The 15,308-nt window shown below is 35.7% G+C and overlaps 1 protein-coding gene across 1 annotated transcript in view; it reads left to right on the top strand.

Moving 5' to 3' along the window:
* Positions 1 to 15,308, top strand: part of CDC73 (cell division cycle 73) — a 114,909-nt gene that overhangs the window by 18,331 nt on the left and 81,270 nt on the right. Inside the window, exons 10-11 of the mRNA XM_026853978.1 lie at positions 7,934 to 8,032; positions 9,306 to 9,384. Coding sequence (XP_026709779.1) covers positions 7,934 to 8,032; positions 9,306 to 9,384 — 178 coding nt within the window. The remainder of the gene's footprint in view (positions 1 to 7,933; positions 8,033 to 9,305; positions 9,385 to 15,308) is intronic.

Genomic DNA, 15,308 nt, shown 5'->3' with positions numbered 1-15,308 from the left:
CCCCCCCTTTCCATTAGCTTTTATTGCTGAGCAGAAGTCATATGGTATGGAATATCCCTTTGGTCGCTTTGGGTCAGATGTCCTGGCTGTGTTGCCTCCCAAGATCTCACTTACCCCAGCCCACTGATGAGGGGGGAGTATTGTCCTTGATGCTTTATCAGCCCTGCTCAGCAGTAGCTGAAACACTGGTGCGTTATCAACACCTTTCTAGCTGCGAGTGCACAGCACAGCACTGTGCGGGCTGCTATGGGGAAAAATCACTCCATCTCAGCCAGGCCCAATACATAGGGATATGCTAGAGATGCAATTGCAAATATATTAGAATAAACTTTTCTCAAGCGAACTCTAATCCTGTGTACAGGAGAAATAACATAATAGAGCCTATCGAACATATGGGAAGTCTTAAAGTTTATTCCCCATAACCTTTCTAAATCACTGTAAATAAGAATCTGAAACAGTGGCTATGTGCTCTTCATGTATGTGTCCATACGCAGACACACATTTATGTATGTGTGCTGCAACTACATGGGACTTGTCCATCTCCTGGTTTTGTGGATTTCTTGGTGTCTTTCAACAGATCTGCAAATGCCTTCTTTACTGTCTTCGCTGAGCCTTATGTAAGTCTTTTGAAGGCATTGCAAGGCACTAGAAGTCTAGAGTGACCTGTATGGCATTTTAACCTTATTGTGTGTCTGGGTATGTTCCAAGGAAAAGCACTGAAGTAGAACCACGTAAGTTGGATGTGAGAAATCTGAATTTGAGGTAAACATTTTAAAAATGGAATTAGCTGAAATGAAAGCATGATCAGATGTGGGCTCCTTATGCAGGTATCTGTTAATAATGAAAAAACTATTTAGAGCATTAAAACTTGATATGGGATCAGAGTTATTTGAAACTTGGTCCTTCTAGTTTCATAACCTTTCAGTCATGAAATTGTATCTTGTCAGTATAAGATTGTTGCTTTATGCACATATTACTTGCTAGTTCTAAGTTGAAATGTTGAAGCAAAGGTGTAATTTATTACTTGTTGTTGCTTCACTTCTGCAGACTGACCAATTTGATTCTCTCGCTATCTGGGTAGTTAATCTTTTCCTTGCTTAGTATTTACCAAAAAATTAAGATAATATTCTGAATTATGTCTTATTAATATGGAAAATTGTTGGCTTTCCTTTCTAATAAAGTCGCAAGTAAGCCTGAATCAAATAAAATGTTTTTCTGCCTTAATTCTGATATTTTGATATTCTCTGTTTCTATGCGAGAGACTCAAACTAGGCTATCCAACACATATTTTTCTTAAGATGTGCTTTGAAAGCAAAGGTATCTTATTTTCCATAACAAGTGATTTGTTTAAATAAACAGTTGTTTTTTTTAAAAAAAAACCCTTCATAATTTAAAAAAAATGATACGTTTAGTTATCGCAGTCCTGTTGTAATATACTAGTTATGTATACTTTTCTTTGGAAAAATTGATGCCCAGTGTATTGTGTATCCATAAAAAAGGGCGTTAGGGCATTAATACAGAAGGGAATGGACTCAGCTCTAACTTAGTTTTATAGATTATGACTGGGAGTTGTATGTATTAAATTCCATAATCTTGATTTTTATTTTCCCACCGCCCTGTCCTTAGCTCTTCTGGGTATGTTTGTGTGTGTGGCAGTGAGAAGTCCAGAACTGAGTAAGATGATAGGAGTTTATAGCTGACCTAGCTAGAGGGATTAGTACTTTCCTGGTATGTGCCATTTACCTCGGATGTAACCCACAATTGCAAAATTATGTAATACAGTGTCTTGCTCTTAATTTCAGAATGTTATTCATTTGTGGTTTTCTGTATTCCTGTAAGTAAGTATTAAATAGCAAGATTCTTCATTCTTCCCCAAATCTCATCTTTATGGGGGTAAATATTTTTAGTTTTGTTTTATCACCTGGAAAATATTACCACTGCAGTTAGTATTTGCATACTTAAATTTTTAAATTTATGTATTTTATTTGTAGGGTTGATCCTCTTAAGAGCAGCTAACATATTTGAAGTAAATTCTGTGAGAAACTGCTGTGTCAATTACTTTCAGTTCTAGTATTTTTGTTCTGATACCTTTGGAGCATTCTTACTAGTGAAATCACTTGTGAAGGAATCAGTACTATAGTTATAATCACGATTTCAGTAAACTCTTTTATATGATCTTGTAACTGGAAAATATATGAATTAAAATAATTTTATAGCAAGACTAATACAGTATTTTAATCAATTCACAGCTAAAAGGTCTGAGAGTAAAATTTTGGATATTTTAAAAGAAATTATTTGACTGTAAAAGCAAGTTTATTTATGGGCTCTAGGTGGCAGGATTGTTCTATATTCCGGATATTCACAATAGTAGTGAATTTAATAGAATTGAAAAGGTGAAGGTGTGCCAGGTTAATAGCAACTATTATCTTCATTAGTGCTTTCAAATGGAACAGTTGTATGGTTTTAGAATGGCTGTTGCATGAGTGTAATGGCATGATGTAGCTTGAGTTACCAAACTGCACTTTATCCTTTATTAGTTTCTTTAGTAAAACTGGGAAAACTGTTAAATATTGCTATTAGGCACTAGTGCCGATATTTTGAATACAGCACTTAAAGATGGGCCAGAATGAATATTAGTTTGTGAGTAGGTACCTTGAATTTGTCAGAAAAATCTGTAGAATAAAGTATTATGTTTCCTAAAAAAACCCTGAGGCTGGCTGTAAAGTAACTTCGCTATTATTAAGCACTACATCTATATAAAAAAATGTATTTCCGTATGCTCGTTCATAGGAAAAATAAACTCAGATTATGTACGAGGGGGATTTTTGAGCAAATTTTATGCTGTGTGGTGTCTTCAAGAGATTATGGTGTTGCTGCTCTTTTTGTACTTCGGAATTAGTCTATGTGCTATTTCAAATTAAATGTTTCAGTTGTCTTTCATATAATACTCTTGCTATAAAAATTTAATGAAGATAATGTGGAACAAGTAAGGAGTGCTGAAAATAATCCACAAGTACACAGGGCTAATAATTATGTTACCAGTTCAGTGAAGTAGACTATAGTAATACTTAAATGAACTTTTTGACAGGAACATAAAGAAATGTTATGTGATTACCAGAGTAACTTTTGTGAAAGGGAGTGTCTGATATTTGTGTTTTTCCCCCAGCAGTTAGTAACAAGTTCTGTTTTATGAATAGTTTTTTTATAGGTTCCCTAATCCGACAGTTTAAAAAAATTAAGTCATGTACTCTGCTTCAGTTAGCTATAGAAATTCCAATACTTTATTTCAAATTTCTAAAACTACTGTTGTTTTGAAAGTGCAACTAAGACAACCTATTTATATAGGTGGTTCTTTTTAAAATTGACTGTGTGGTCCTATGCTTGTTGTATGATTTACTGTAGCATGGTATGTAAAGTTCAAAAGGGTATGGAGAATAGTTTTGAGAGGTACTGTGAGTTCTCTGCAAACATGCCTGTCAGTGCAGTTGATCATCTTGTGCATCTGACATGTTACTCAAATGAAAGCAAATAAAGAAAATGGGAGACGTGTATGTGCCTGAAATTCAAAAAGGGGATTTATTTCATTGCAACTATAGAATTCAAGATCATGTTTCTAGATGTGGCCTTTATCTGAAGGGTTCTTATGTAAGGAGAGGACAGATGCTGGGTCAGAAATGATGGAAATTTTTATGGTCTGAATAAGCACAGTGCAGAAAATACCAATAATTTGCATAGCCATTCTACCAGTATATTTACATGCTTGCAGTTGCTGGCAGCTGTCCCTGAATATCAATCTTGCATATGTCCAACCTTTGATTCTGAGGGCAACCTAGAACACAATATAAAATGCAGCACTTTAGGACTGTCTTTAAATTAGAAGAGCAAGGAGGAGAGAAGATGAACTTGAGTGTTGATGAACAGTTTACATACAGATTCTTAGGCATAGGAGAGTGATGCCTTAAATGAAGGACTCCAGATTTAAGTATGTGCTCTAAATTGAAATGTGTGAAATATTTTCTTCTAAATACACAATTCACCAGCTCATGTTCCGTATGAACTTTAAAAAAAAATTCTGCTGTAATTTCACAAGACCACCTGAATAGCGTTTACATTTTTCATGTCATGCAGTACATAGGAATTGCTGAAAATGTGTCATGGGAACATTGCATTTCTGGTACCGCATCGTGCCTTTCAGTCTGTCAGTGGCTCCAAAGGACTTCACAGTACGTCTGAGCATATCAAGCAGACATGTAAACAAGTGTGGTAGAGGCTTGATACTTCCTTCTCCAGCCCTGTTATAAAAGTTTGGACAGTGTTTATAGCGCTCTGCAGCTCTTGATCATCCTGGAAAACATGCCCATCAAGAAGTCCTTATTGTCAGCTCAAATAAGAGTGTATTTCAATTTATACAGCTGTTCCAAGGCTCTTCTCTCTCTGCAGTGAAATACCAGACTGGAAAAATCTGATTAAAACTCGTTTACAAATTAGATCAAGTTTTGAGGTCCTATAACTCATCCTGTCTATATGCTTCTAGTTTTATATGATAGATTTAATTTTTATTTTTTTGTTCATATGATTGAGATAAAGTGTACTTTGCCTTATTTTATTTGCATCGAGAATTGGTTTCTATGAAGTTGAAATCAATATTTCTCCTTGATCATTATTAGAAATAATATTTAAATTTTTTTTTGCTAACTTGATAAAACTGCTATTGTGACTAGAAGTCTTTGTTAATGAGTGTTAGGGTTATGACTAGTTACAGAAATTAAAGACAGGTTGCAGAACGAAGATAGCAATTTTTTAGAATAAATTGTGGTATCTTTAAATGAAAGTATTTTTGTTACAAAAGGAGTCTTGTTAATGATGTAGCTTCATTAAGTCTTCCCCAGCAGAGCAGGCTAATCTTACTTGCTCTGGTATTTCTCCTCAAACAGCCTGGTGTTAAATTAACACCAGTGACAGTAACTTGACTTTGCTGTATGTTAGTCACTATATTGGCAAAGGATAGAGCATCTGTGCCAGTAAATTTTGAGAATTTATGTACTGTTGCAGGCTTTCCTACAGAACCTGTGTGACTCTTTCTGTAAGATGATTGACTATGTCTGACCATATCTGCTCTTATTGATTGTCTTTTGGCTACCATTGTTTTCCTTTCCAATTTACATCTTATGTGTGAGTCTTCTGTGTAGAGGAATGAGTGAGGATGGGCAGGAAAACCTTTATTTAAGGCAATATCAAAAGCCTGATTTGGTAGCTGCTGAAACGTTTTGCTTTTTTTTTTTTTCCCCCCCTTTCTCCTCCCCCAATGTAATGAGCTATTGTTGACTCCAACCATGTCTACGCCTAATAAAGAGAGCTTTCATGGGAGTAGCAGTGCTGTAGGCAGCTAACAACAAGAATCAATGGAATAGTCCTTTTACATACTAAGGATTTTCTTAAGCATTGTTTTTGAAACATATTCAGGTTTTTTTTAAGACATAGTGCAGAAAAACAGATTTTAAATTTTTTTTTCCTTTTTCTGCTCTGCCCTCCACATCAGTTTTTGGTAATAAAAATGTTGCACTTGGTATTAAGTTTAACTAAATCTAGGGCAGAAGCTAGGGGATTTTCATATGCTGATCTCTGAAGGGATGAACAATGAAAATTTAGCGGTCTTGCAACTCTGCAGGGCTTTGCAAATCAGTTGGTACCTGCAGTGGACTTCCTGCTCGATCATTTTTCTGTCACAGTAATGTAATCCCACATCCCCAACCAAGCCAGTGAACAGCAAGATGATGATCCTGTTTTGAGTGCTTGTTAAAACACTGCTGTGTTTTCCCCCTTTCAAACAGATAGTGCTTGTGGTCTTGGGAGACCTACATTTTCATGCTGGGGGAAAAAAGACATCAACAGGAACACTTTGTAATTCCATGCTTATTAGCAACTTCTTATCAGCAGATGAAAGAAAATTCTGTGGTGTTTTTTTACCTGAAAGAATTTAAAATTTGGTCCTAGCTGTGCAGTTTCAGACTGCTAAAATCTGAGACGCTAAATGCCTTTGACAAATTCCTAATTTGAAATTTAAACTCACTTTAAGACTATGTTAACTGTAGGTTTTATGAATAAAATAAGTATGTGAAAGCTGGTTGTAGCTTTCTTGTGACTGAAAGAAGACTTGCTTTATACATGGATCATCACTTAAAATCTCTTCTCTTGTTATTTAATTAGTTTCTCCTCCTGAATTTCTGAAGACTGAGTAGCTTGTCATTTCCAAAAGACAGTATATGATAAAGCACAGCAGTGACAAGAATTGTGATTGATATACTGCCCAGTCCACAGTTTGGAAGAAATCTCAATTCTCAGTAAAAGTGTGTAGTTTAGACTTATTTTCTGAAGAACAGAGCTGATTTTGGGTATCCTTGTATAATTTATATGTGCATCGCTCACAGCTCTTTAAAGGTTTTTATTCCCCTAGGATTCTTCTGACTGAAAAGAACTTCACATACGGTTTTGTGTGAGTTCTTTGAGTCTTTGTGAAAAGAACTGGGTTTGCTGAAGGAATTTCTTTGCCTTTGTAAGTGGTTTCTGGTGGTCTTCCTGCCCCTCTGGTTTGGAGCAGACTGTCAACATGCTGACTGAGGTCAAGTGAACAAGCTTACAGCTCTCTCTAAATGATTTCTACAAAATTCACCCCAGAATTCTTCCATTTGTAATTCATTAATTTGTTCTGTAATGCCAGTGGTGTTAATTAGCAACACATCAGTGTTAGTATACAATACTAGAAGAATCTAAGCGTTTTGTAAATACTTCAGACTGTTCTGAACCAGTACAAAATTGATCCTTAGTTGATTAAAGGTTTCTTTTACTGATGAACTATTACTGAAAATTGACAATAATGATATTGTGTACGCATATCTTTATAGCTTAAAATGCCTATTGAGTAGTAATGTAATAAGCATATGCCTTTTAAAAGTTTAATTAGCATGTATGTTTTTGTTTAGAATAAAGCAGTCCTTCTAATATTACCAGGAGGAATGTGTTTAAAAAACCTTGATATCATTTACTCAGTTGTGCCTCTGACTTGTTTTTCTGACAAAACACTGCATAAAGTTACTAGAATTATCTTGGATCGCTCTTGAATTGAGGATTTGTGAATGTGATTTCTGTACTTGCTTCCTCCAATTTAAAATGTAAGGCTCTACTGCTTAAATTACTTGCTGCCAAATGGAGTGAAGTTGTAGTTCAAGATAAATATTAAAAGAACTGCACCACAATGTGATGGGGTTGTGCCTGTGAACCGTTAACAACCAATTGAAGCATGTTTTACTCTGCTCAAGAGCCTTGCTGGCAAGTGCAGGAGGTGGCTGCCTGTCTGCCTTGCCTCAGCTGCTCTGTGCAGGGTCAGGGAAAGCCTCCCGTGGGTTCGTAAGGTTCGTAAGGTTCGTAGGGAACTAAAAGCAGCTGAACATGCTTGTAGTGCAGGGTTGTGCCTGAGACATCCCATCAGGAGGCCAAACATAAACAGACAGACTGTCATGAGTGGATACATACCTAGGCTTCCAAGATGAGACTTGTCTTGGTAAACTTGAGTAAAAGTTTTTCCTTCTTGCTACAACATGAAGAGTTCCAAAGGGTCTGTAAGGGCATATGGTTTTTGAGAGGAGAGATGATGACAAATGCTTTTTGAAGGATTTGGTTTACCTTGTGGTACAATGAAGCCAGTTAGATTTAGCAAGTTTGGGCGTTAAAGAACAGGGGGTAGCAATGATGCCTTAAAACTCTTTATGTTTGAATCCCACCACAGAACAGTAATGAGAAAATATTAAGAAAATTGGTGCACTAGTTCTGTTGTTCTGTGAAGCACAAGTTAACCAGATGGTGTCTTGACCTGTGTTACTGTTACATGAAACGCAGATAGTCAGCAAGGTTCACAGGTATCTGATATGTTTTTCAGAACTTTGCCAAGAATATTTTTGCAATTCTTCAATCAGTAAAAGCCAGAGAAGAAGGCCGAGCACCTGAGCAAAGGCCTGCACCAAATACAGCACCAACGGTAAGAGCAGCCCCTTGATGCCTGTGAAGGCTGCAACACCAAAAGTGAGACTAGAGTGTCTTGTCATTATTAAATATGAAATTTGTTTTGATTTAGTTCCAAGCAAAGTGCAACTTTCAAGCATAACTTCACAGATATTCTTTGACTTAAATTACTTTTATTGGTATTTAGAGAGTTGAATATATTACTTTAATTTGTTCAGTATGTTCTTGTTACATAGCGATTAAACTGCTAGTGCCAGCTTCTGCATCTATCAAACACAAGCGACATCCTGCATCTATTTGCAAAAAATGTATTAGATGAGACTACTGCCATTTCAAACAAAATGTTTTGCTGCTTTTCTGACAGATAGGGTAGCAAATGTTTAAGAATCTGGAACATGACTCATGAGTGGGAACAGCTTGAACCAGCTTTCCTATGCCTGTAATAAATCAGGAGGACAGACTTAGAGCTTTATTGTTCAAGTCTATCTAGGTATTAGACAAGATAAGTTTTCGATTGTGGTGTTTACTATTGAGTTCTATTAAACCTAACATATTCTTGAACTCGGTGGCAGTCTGCTGTAAAAGCTATTTAATTATACTAGATTTGGTTTTGTTGCTACTGCATTTAAGAACCAACTAGATTTAAATAGCAAGATGGATTCCATCATTTAAATAATTACTTTATGTTGAATTTTGTAAATTGTGCATGGGACTGTTCAAATGTCCCATTCAGAATAGTTGTGAATACATAACTAAGCCATCCACAAAAAAGATTGAGTTAGTATTTAGTGTGCCTCTAGATTGGCGCTTTTAAAAACTTTTTTCCCAGAATGCCTTTTTTCCTCCAAATTTGTTTTTATTCTGTAGGTTTAGCAGAATTTTAGCTTAATCAGGCTGGCAAGGAACATTTTGTGTGTGTGGCTGAAGGCTTAATCATGAGTTGTCAGTTGACAGTTTTTTTTTTTTTCCACTGCTAGTTCTTGAGATATTACAAAAACTCAGTGATTTCATAAAATTTACAGATTTTAGCTAATGTAGTTTGTTACTGCTACTTTAGTTTTTGCCTCAGGCTGTTGTCATTGCTTTCAGTATGTACTTCTAAAGTCTCTTTCTGTAAGAGGATAAGTGAATGTTGAAGGGAAACATCAGAAGTTTTCAAATGCATTGAAACTCCTACAAAAGTGAACTCATTTTATACTCTTGAGTAGTTCTATGTAATGCTTTATGAAGCTCAAAAATCACCAGACATCTTTTCATATGTTTTACAAATCTTATTTAACCTGTTTTAGGATCCCACTTTACGAAATAAGCAACCTATTCCAGCTGCCTACAACAGATATGATCAGGAAAGATTCAAAGGCAAAGAGGGTAAGTTCATTGTAATGCTTCTTTTTTAAAAAAAAAAAAAAAAAAAAAGGGAAATGAAACTGATTTATAAAGTGATTTTTCTGTGCTGTTACTTTTCAAACCTATGAAAAGACAAAAAAAGAGCTGTAACTATGGCTAAAGATAGCTTTTCCAAGTAATAAAGTCTAAAAATATGATTTGTTAGAAATTATTTCTACCTCTTAGGAAGCAGACTTAAAAACTTGAACTTATTGGGGGGGAAAAATAAATTATTTGTTTTGGGAATGTCATGTGCAATTAATAAAAAAAGCAGAACTGTAAATATGACTGTCAGGTGCATAAAATGAAATAGATTGCCTGTCCTCCAACAATCACAGTTACTTTACAAGTTGCTTCCAGTAATTACAAGAAAATATTATTAGCTTATTATGTCTCTTTAAATTACAAAACAAGCCGTTAACAGCAGTGCAAAGTATTAGCTTCCTTCTGGAGAGAAGATGGAAATAATCTACAATATTTAAGATTTCTAACTTTGAAACAGAATGAGTGGAAGGTTAAACTGCATGATGATTTTTCTTCTAACTCAACATTTTTCTTCTGTCCCCCTGGCTTTTTTTTAGTCTTTGGTTTTACTGCAAGTTGTAGTTATGTTTGTGTCTTGGTGTGGTTTTATTTTGCAAATTTTGTGTTTGTTGTGGTTGGATGTTTTTGTGTTTCTTGCCAGAGGGCAGGGCAATTTTGTACACTGCTGACTTGTCTCTTCCTTCTAGTTCTCAAAGTATCATTCTTTAATGAAACATCCTATGCTTGCTTCTAAGGGCTTTCTTTCCTGCCTGCAAGAGTTTACATGGTGCTAAATGTCATTTTATACTGTAGATGGGCAATTCAGCTTGCATCTTTTAGAGTATTTGGTGTTGTCCAATTTAGTTCCATTTTTTGTTCAGCGAAACTGAATAACATTCATATGCTGAGTATGTGAATTCTCAGATTTTGTGCAAGTGCTGTACTGTAGCTGATTGTCATCTCAATATAAAATTAACAAATAATCATTTTTACTATCTAAATAAATGAAAAGCAAGACTTTATTATAGCAGTACTTGAATCTTCAGTTTTGATTGTGACTGAATAAAGAAAAGCATAAAATATGACACCAAGGAGAATTTCATGCCTTAAGAACCTTGTGAAGGTTATGTTTTCTATGCACCTCATATTGGATAATGTATAAGAATTTCAGAATCTGACTGTAGCTATCTCTGAAGTTATTTTAAAAAAAAAAAAAAAAAGTTTTGTAAATATACCGTTACATGTGAATTACATCCTTTAGGTTCATGGGGGTTTTTTGTGTGTGAAACTTACTATAGGAAATTTGATCAGATATCCTGTTCTAGTCTCTCAAAGTCTATTCCCTTTTGGCCTCAATATACTCTTATTTCAGTGCAGTGATTTTTATTTACTACTACTAATTGAAAATTGCAGGGTGGGGTAGCAGAAAAAAGCTGAAGGAGGGTATTTGCTAGCTTTTTCATCATTGAAAAGTAATCTACAAATAGCATCCATGAAGGAATTAATTGTTATAATAAGAGCCAAGGGAATATGGGAAAGAAAGGAAGAAAAAAACCCAAACCAAACAACAGAACCAATCCATTAATATTTTTAGTAGTACTTTTTCAGTTTTCTTCTGATAATATTTTAAATCTTCAAGACTCACTGTTGTGGTTTAAACCCAGCCAGCAGCCAAGTGCCACACAGCTGCTCACTCACCCTCCCTCACTCAGGGCATGGGGAAGAGAACCAAGGGGGTAAAGGTAAGGAGACTTGTAGGTTGAGATAAAAACAGATTAAAAAATTGAAATAAATTATTTTTAATAATAATAGAAAATACAAATGGGTAATGCACAATGCAGCTACTCACCACCTGCTGGCTGATGCCCAGCCCATTCCTGGCTAGTGATCCCAGACAAGAGATCCTGAACTCACAATCCTGGAAGTGAGAGCCCCTCCTTCCCAGCTGACCCTCCTCTATATACTGAGCATGATGTTACATGATCTGGAATACTTCATTGCCCACTTTGGGTTCGGTGCTCTGGCTATGCTCCCTCACAGCTTCTTGTACACCTTCACATGGAAAGGACATGGGGAGTTGAGGAGTCCTTGATCTCAAAAGAATGTATTTCAAATGCAAGATTGACTCATGAAAGGTATTGGTATAGAATTTATGGAAGTTATGTAGAATTAGTAATTAACGTCTGGATTTCTTAGGAGAAGACCTAGAGATATTTGAGATCTCAATTCCCAGTTACAAATTAGAAAATAGCAAAAGATCTTATTTACTTTTGAGGTATTCTATTAAAAAAATATGTTAAAATTTTAGTCTAACTGAAACTCACAGTGCAGGTAGTTTTTGAAAGCCTTAATTAGGCAGTGATGTGTTCCTGTGCTGTGCAACACTGGTATTATGATTAGCTTAAAACTGAACTATATACCTCACTCGCAATTGTATCACAAGGGAATAAATTCCTTAAAGGATTTTTAATTTAATTGCCCTGAAATTAAGACTTGGCCCCCAAATATTCCATGCAGAAGTGAGTTTGCAAGCAGAAATAGTCATCAATAAAAGTAAAATAACGCTTTTTTTGTTCCTTAAATACTATTTATTTTTTTACACTTAATCTGATAAGAACTTGGAATTACATATGTTTATGAAAAGCTTGCAGCATTGGGGATTTTTGGAAAGAAGTGTGAAATAAAAGGATGGTTATTCAAGTTCTAGGTATAATAACTTGCTGTCTTTATATTTTTGTATCCATGTGTATTAGTAATGATGGATAACAAACACCTGGGAAAGCTGAACCCTATAGATTTGTGTCACTCTGAAGGGTTTTGCTGTATGACTCTGCATGTGGTTGGCTAGAGCATGTGGAAGGGAGAATTTTATGATGCCTGTAACAATGTGTGTAGTACTGATTTTGGCTGAAGATTGAAACAAAGCCAAGAAAGACAATGTCTCTAAGCTTTTGACCATGTCCCACCAGTTTGCTCCTTATTCAGAGATATTGAAACTATTGGGAAGGATTCACAGTGGTCCTCTTCTAGTTGTGGCTTATTGTTTATCTGCAGCTTCATGTAATACTACGGTATTCATGAACATTCAAACTTTAGGCAGCAAAGAGGTGAATTATTTTTTTTTTAATATTTGCATGGTTTAATACAAAATTGTTCCATTAACAGTCTTGTTCTTATAAACAATTCAAAACTCATAGAGCTAAAATAGTGAATTTAGAAATTTTAACATGAGATGCATCAAGTAAACTGCTGAGTTGCAGCCGAATTTCTCTTTCTTCTGATGGATCATTATTCCTGATGTGGTGTATCAGGATGCCTCTCTTGTTGGCTTACTTAAAATTTTCATGCCGGATGGGATAGGTGTTGGTGCTAGAATGATTTAGAATGCTTTAATAGTAAATGTGAGGGGGTTAGTAATTGTAAAGTACTATTCTTGAAGAGCAAATAATCAGTTACAACTGCTGTCAGCAGAACTGCTTATGCAGCCCGGAGTCAGTAGCTGGTAGCTTGCTCTCAAATGTGTGTATTGTTACTGCAGCTTTGGTTAGGCAGGAGAGAGAAATCTGACATTCTTTAAAGTTCTGTGACACATGCCATAGGAAATGTATTAGAGTGTCTCTTGCAGTAGGATTCGTATGTCCTAGATATTTCCACAGTGGAAGAACATGTTACATGGCAGTGCACCCATCATGCTGAACTGTTGAGATGGTTTTGAGGTGAGGAGGTGAGCTACCTGCAATTACTTTCCTTGACTGCTGTTTCCTTCTATGGCTTTTGTTTCTTTCAAATGAAAAAACTGGCGGTCAGTGATAGTATCCTCTCTTCAACAACATAGAGCTCCATTCTGTGCTAAACTTTGGCTATTTTTCCCTTTGTAATTTCATTCCTTTCCTTCAAATTATTCCCTTTAGCTTTTATTAAGGTCACTTATTATTGTGCATCTTTACTAGTGGTATTTTATTCATGCCAAAGACCATCTTGTTCAGACTACAGTCTGTCATACCTTCTAGGGTAACACAATTTTTAAATTCTCGTCAGGATTTAAAAATTCTATGCTCAAATGTTATTTGACACTTAGGAAGGTATCTCGTGTCCTCTGCTGTGTGCCTCGGTGTTTTAAGTACATTTATTGATGTATATGGTTTGCAGCTCAGCCAGTGGTAAACTTTGAGCTGTTGTGATTGTTCTGTAGGACATTTTAGGTAGTAAAGTGTTTTGGATCCTATGGCTTGTTTTTTCCCCAGTTTATTGGGTGACTTTACCTGAGATCCTCCTTTTGATATGCTTCTTCCTCCAGTAACTCCACAGTGTGAAATAGTGCTGGGATGATAATCTTGAAGATTTAACGTTTTTGTGACTAGTTGAGTGCATCTCCCAGTATAGATGGCAAAATAAAGTTTCTCTGTGCTGCTCTAAGTGTTAGATCTTTAAGGTGAGTTCCAGGACCCTTGTTCTTGTTTGTCTGCTATTGTTGTTGTCAAGGTTTCAACATAGCAGAAAGCCAATTGTTATTTAAAAAAAAAAAATTGTCCTATTTACTGTAAATTAGAGAGGGTCTTGCTGTACAACCACATGATTTCAGTCTGTAATAGTGAAAAGAACATTGTTTACTGCATCCAAGGCTTTTCTTCAGGAAAGCTTGCTGTTGACTTCCTGCTGTTGTCATTTATGTTTGAATTATTCTTGTAATCGTGTTGAATTTTCAAACATAGCTACAGTTTTTCAGACATATGCCTAGCTTTTAATCAGTCATAGGTTAAGCCTAGGCAACAGAAAGTTTTTAAATTTGAAGTGACTTTGGACCATAAAAGTTTTTCTCTCCTGTGCATTGTTAAGTAAGTTTCTTTACAAAGTATTTCTCATTATAAGTATGTTCTTTGAACTTGTGTGATTTATATTTACACAAGGAGAACAGGAGAACGGGTAGCAGGAGATCCAGAGTTCTGAAACATGGCTGCCTTGTTAGACTTTCATTTATTGCATTCATTTTCAAAGGTTGTAGGATTCTTTTTTTTTTTTTTTTTTTTTTTTCCCCCCCTCTAGCAGAGAATATGTGCAGGCATTTCACGTTTGGAAAGACTGCAGTCTGCCTCTGTTTTCTGGCTTGGTGTGACCAAGTAGTTTGATAACTTTCAGTACTGTACATTCACTTCAGTGCTGGAAAACACATCCAGATTCATACTGTAGTTTTATGAGTACAGTGAGAAACTTTTAAGAACTTTATAATTACTTGTAAGATTATGACTGAACTGTTATATACAAACTGTACAGAGAATTTTTAAAACTAATTAGTGTAGTATGGAGATTTAGACATGAAACTTTTTAACTTGTACTTGTTAGGGTATAGTACTGAAAAGGACTGTTCAGTAAATCCTTATGTAGATTGAAATTTCAAGCCAGTGATTTAATTAGCATGGGTGTGGAGTGGGGTAGTGAATCACTTCCAGGCAGTCTGCAGAGCTGTTGCTATCTGGGGTTTGAAGAGTATACAGCTGAAAAAAGAAGTGGTTATTTAATCTTTTTCATCCACAATTCGAACAGTCTTTAACTTGAGCTCTTCAGAGTTTCAGAGACATGGTCCTTTGTTCTGTTTCTGTTTCCTAGACTCACACTGAGTCTCTTTAAAACTGTTACTCTTTTGGTAATGTGTCAGTGCTCAAGTTTGCACCTGGACTGGATGGCTAGAGCTGCAGCAGGTACAGAACCTAAATGGACATAGAGCAGTGAGCTTTAAGCAAATAGAAGGCACTTTGAACATTAATGCTCATATGCAAGGAAATGGAACATATGCCCAGAGGGTGATGGAGAATATAATTAGTCCAATAATCTGATACAGTGGGGTACATATTTTCATTTCCAGGTCTAATTCTTTTTAAATGAGA

The sequence above is a fragment of the Athene cunicularia genome (assembly GCF_003259725.1).
Source record: "Athene cunicularia isolate RWA chromosome 8 unlocalized genomic scaffold, athCun1 chr8_part1, whole genome shotgun sequence".
Classification (NCBI taxonomy): Eukaryota; Metazoa; Chordata; class Aves; order Strigiformes; family Strigidae; genus Athene; species Athene cunicularia.
The sequence above is the reverse complement of the archived record's forward strand: the minus strand, read 5'-3'. Positions and strand labels throughout refer to the sequence as shown.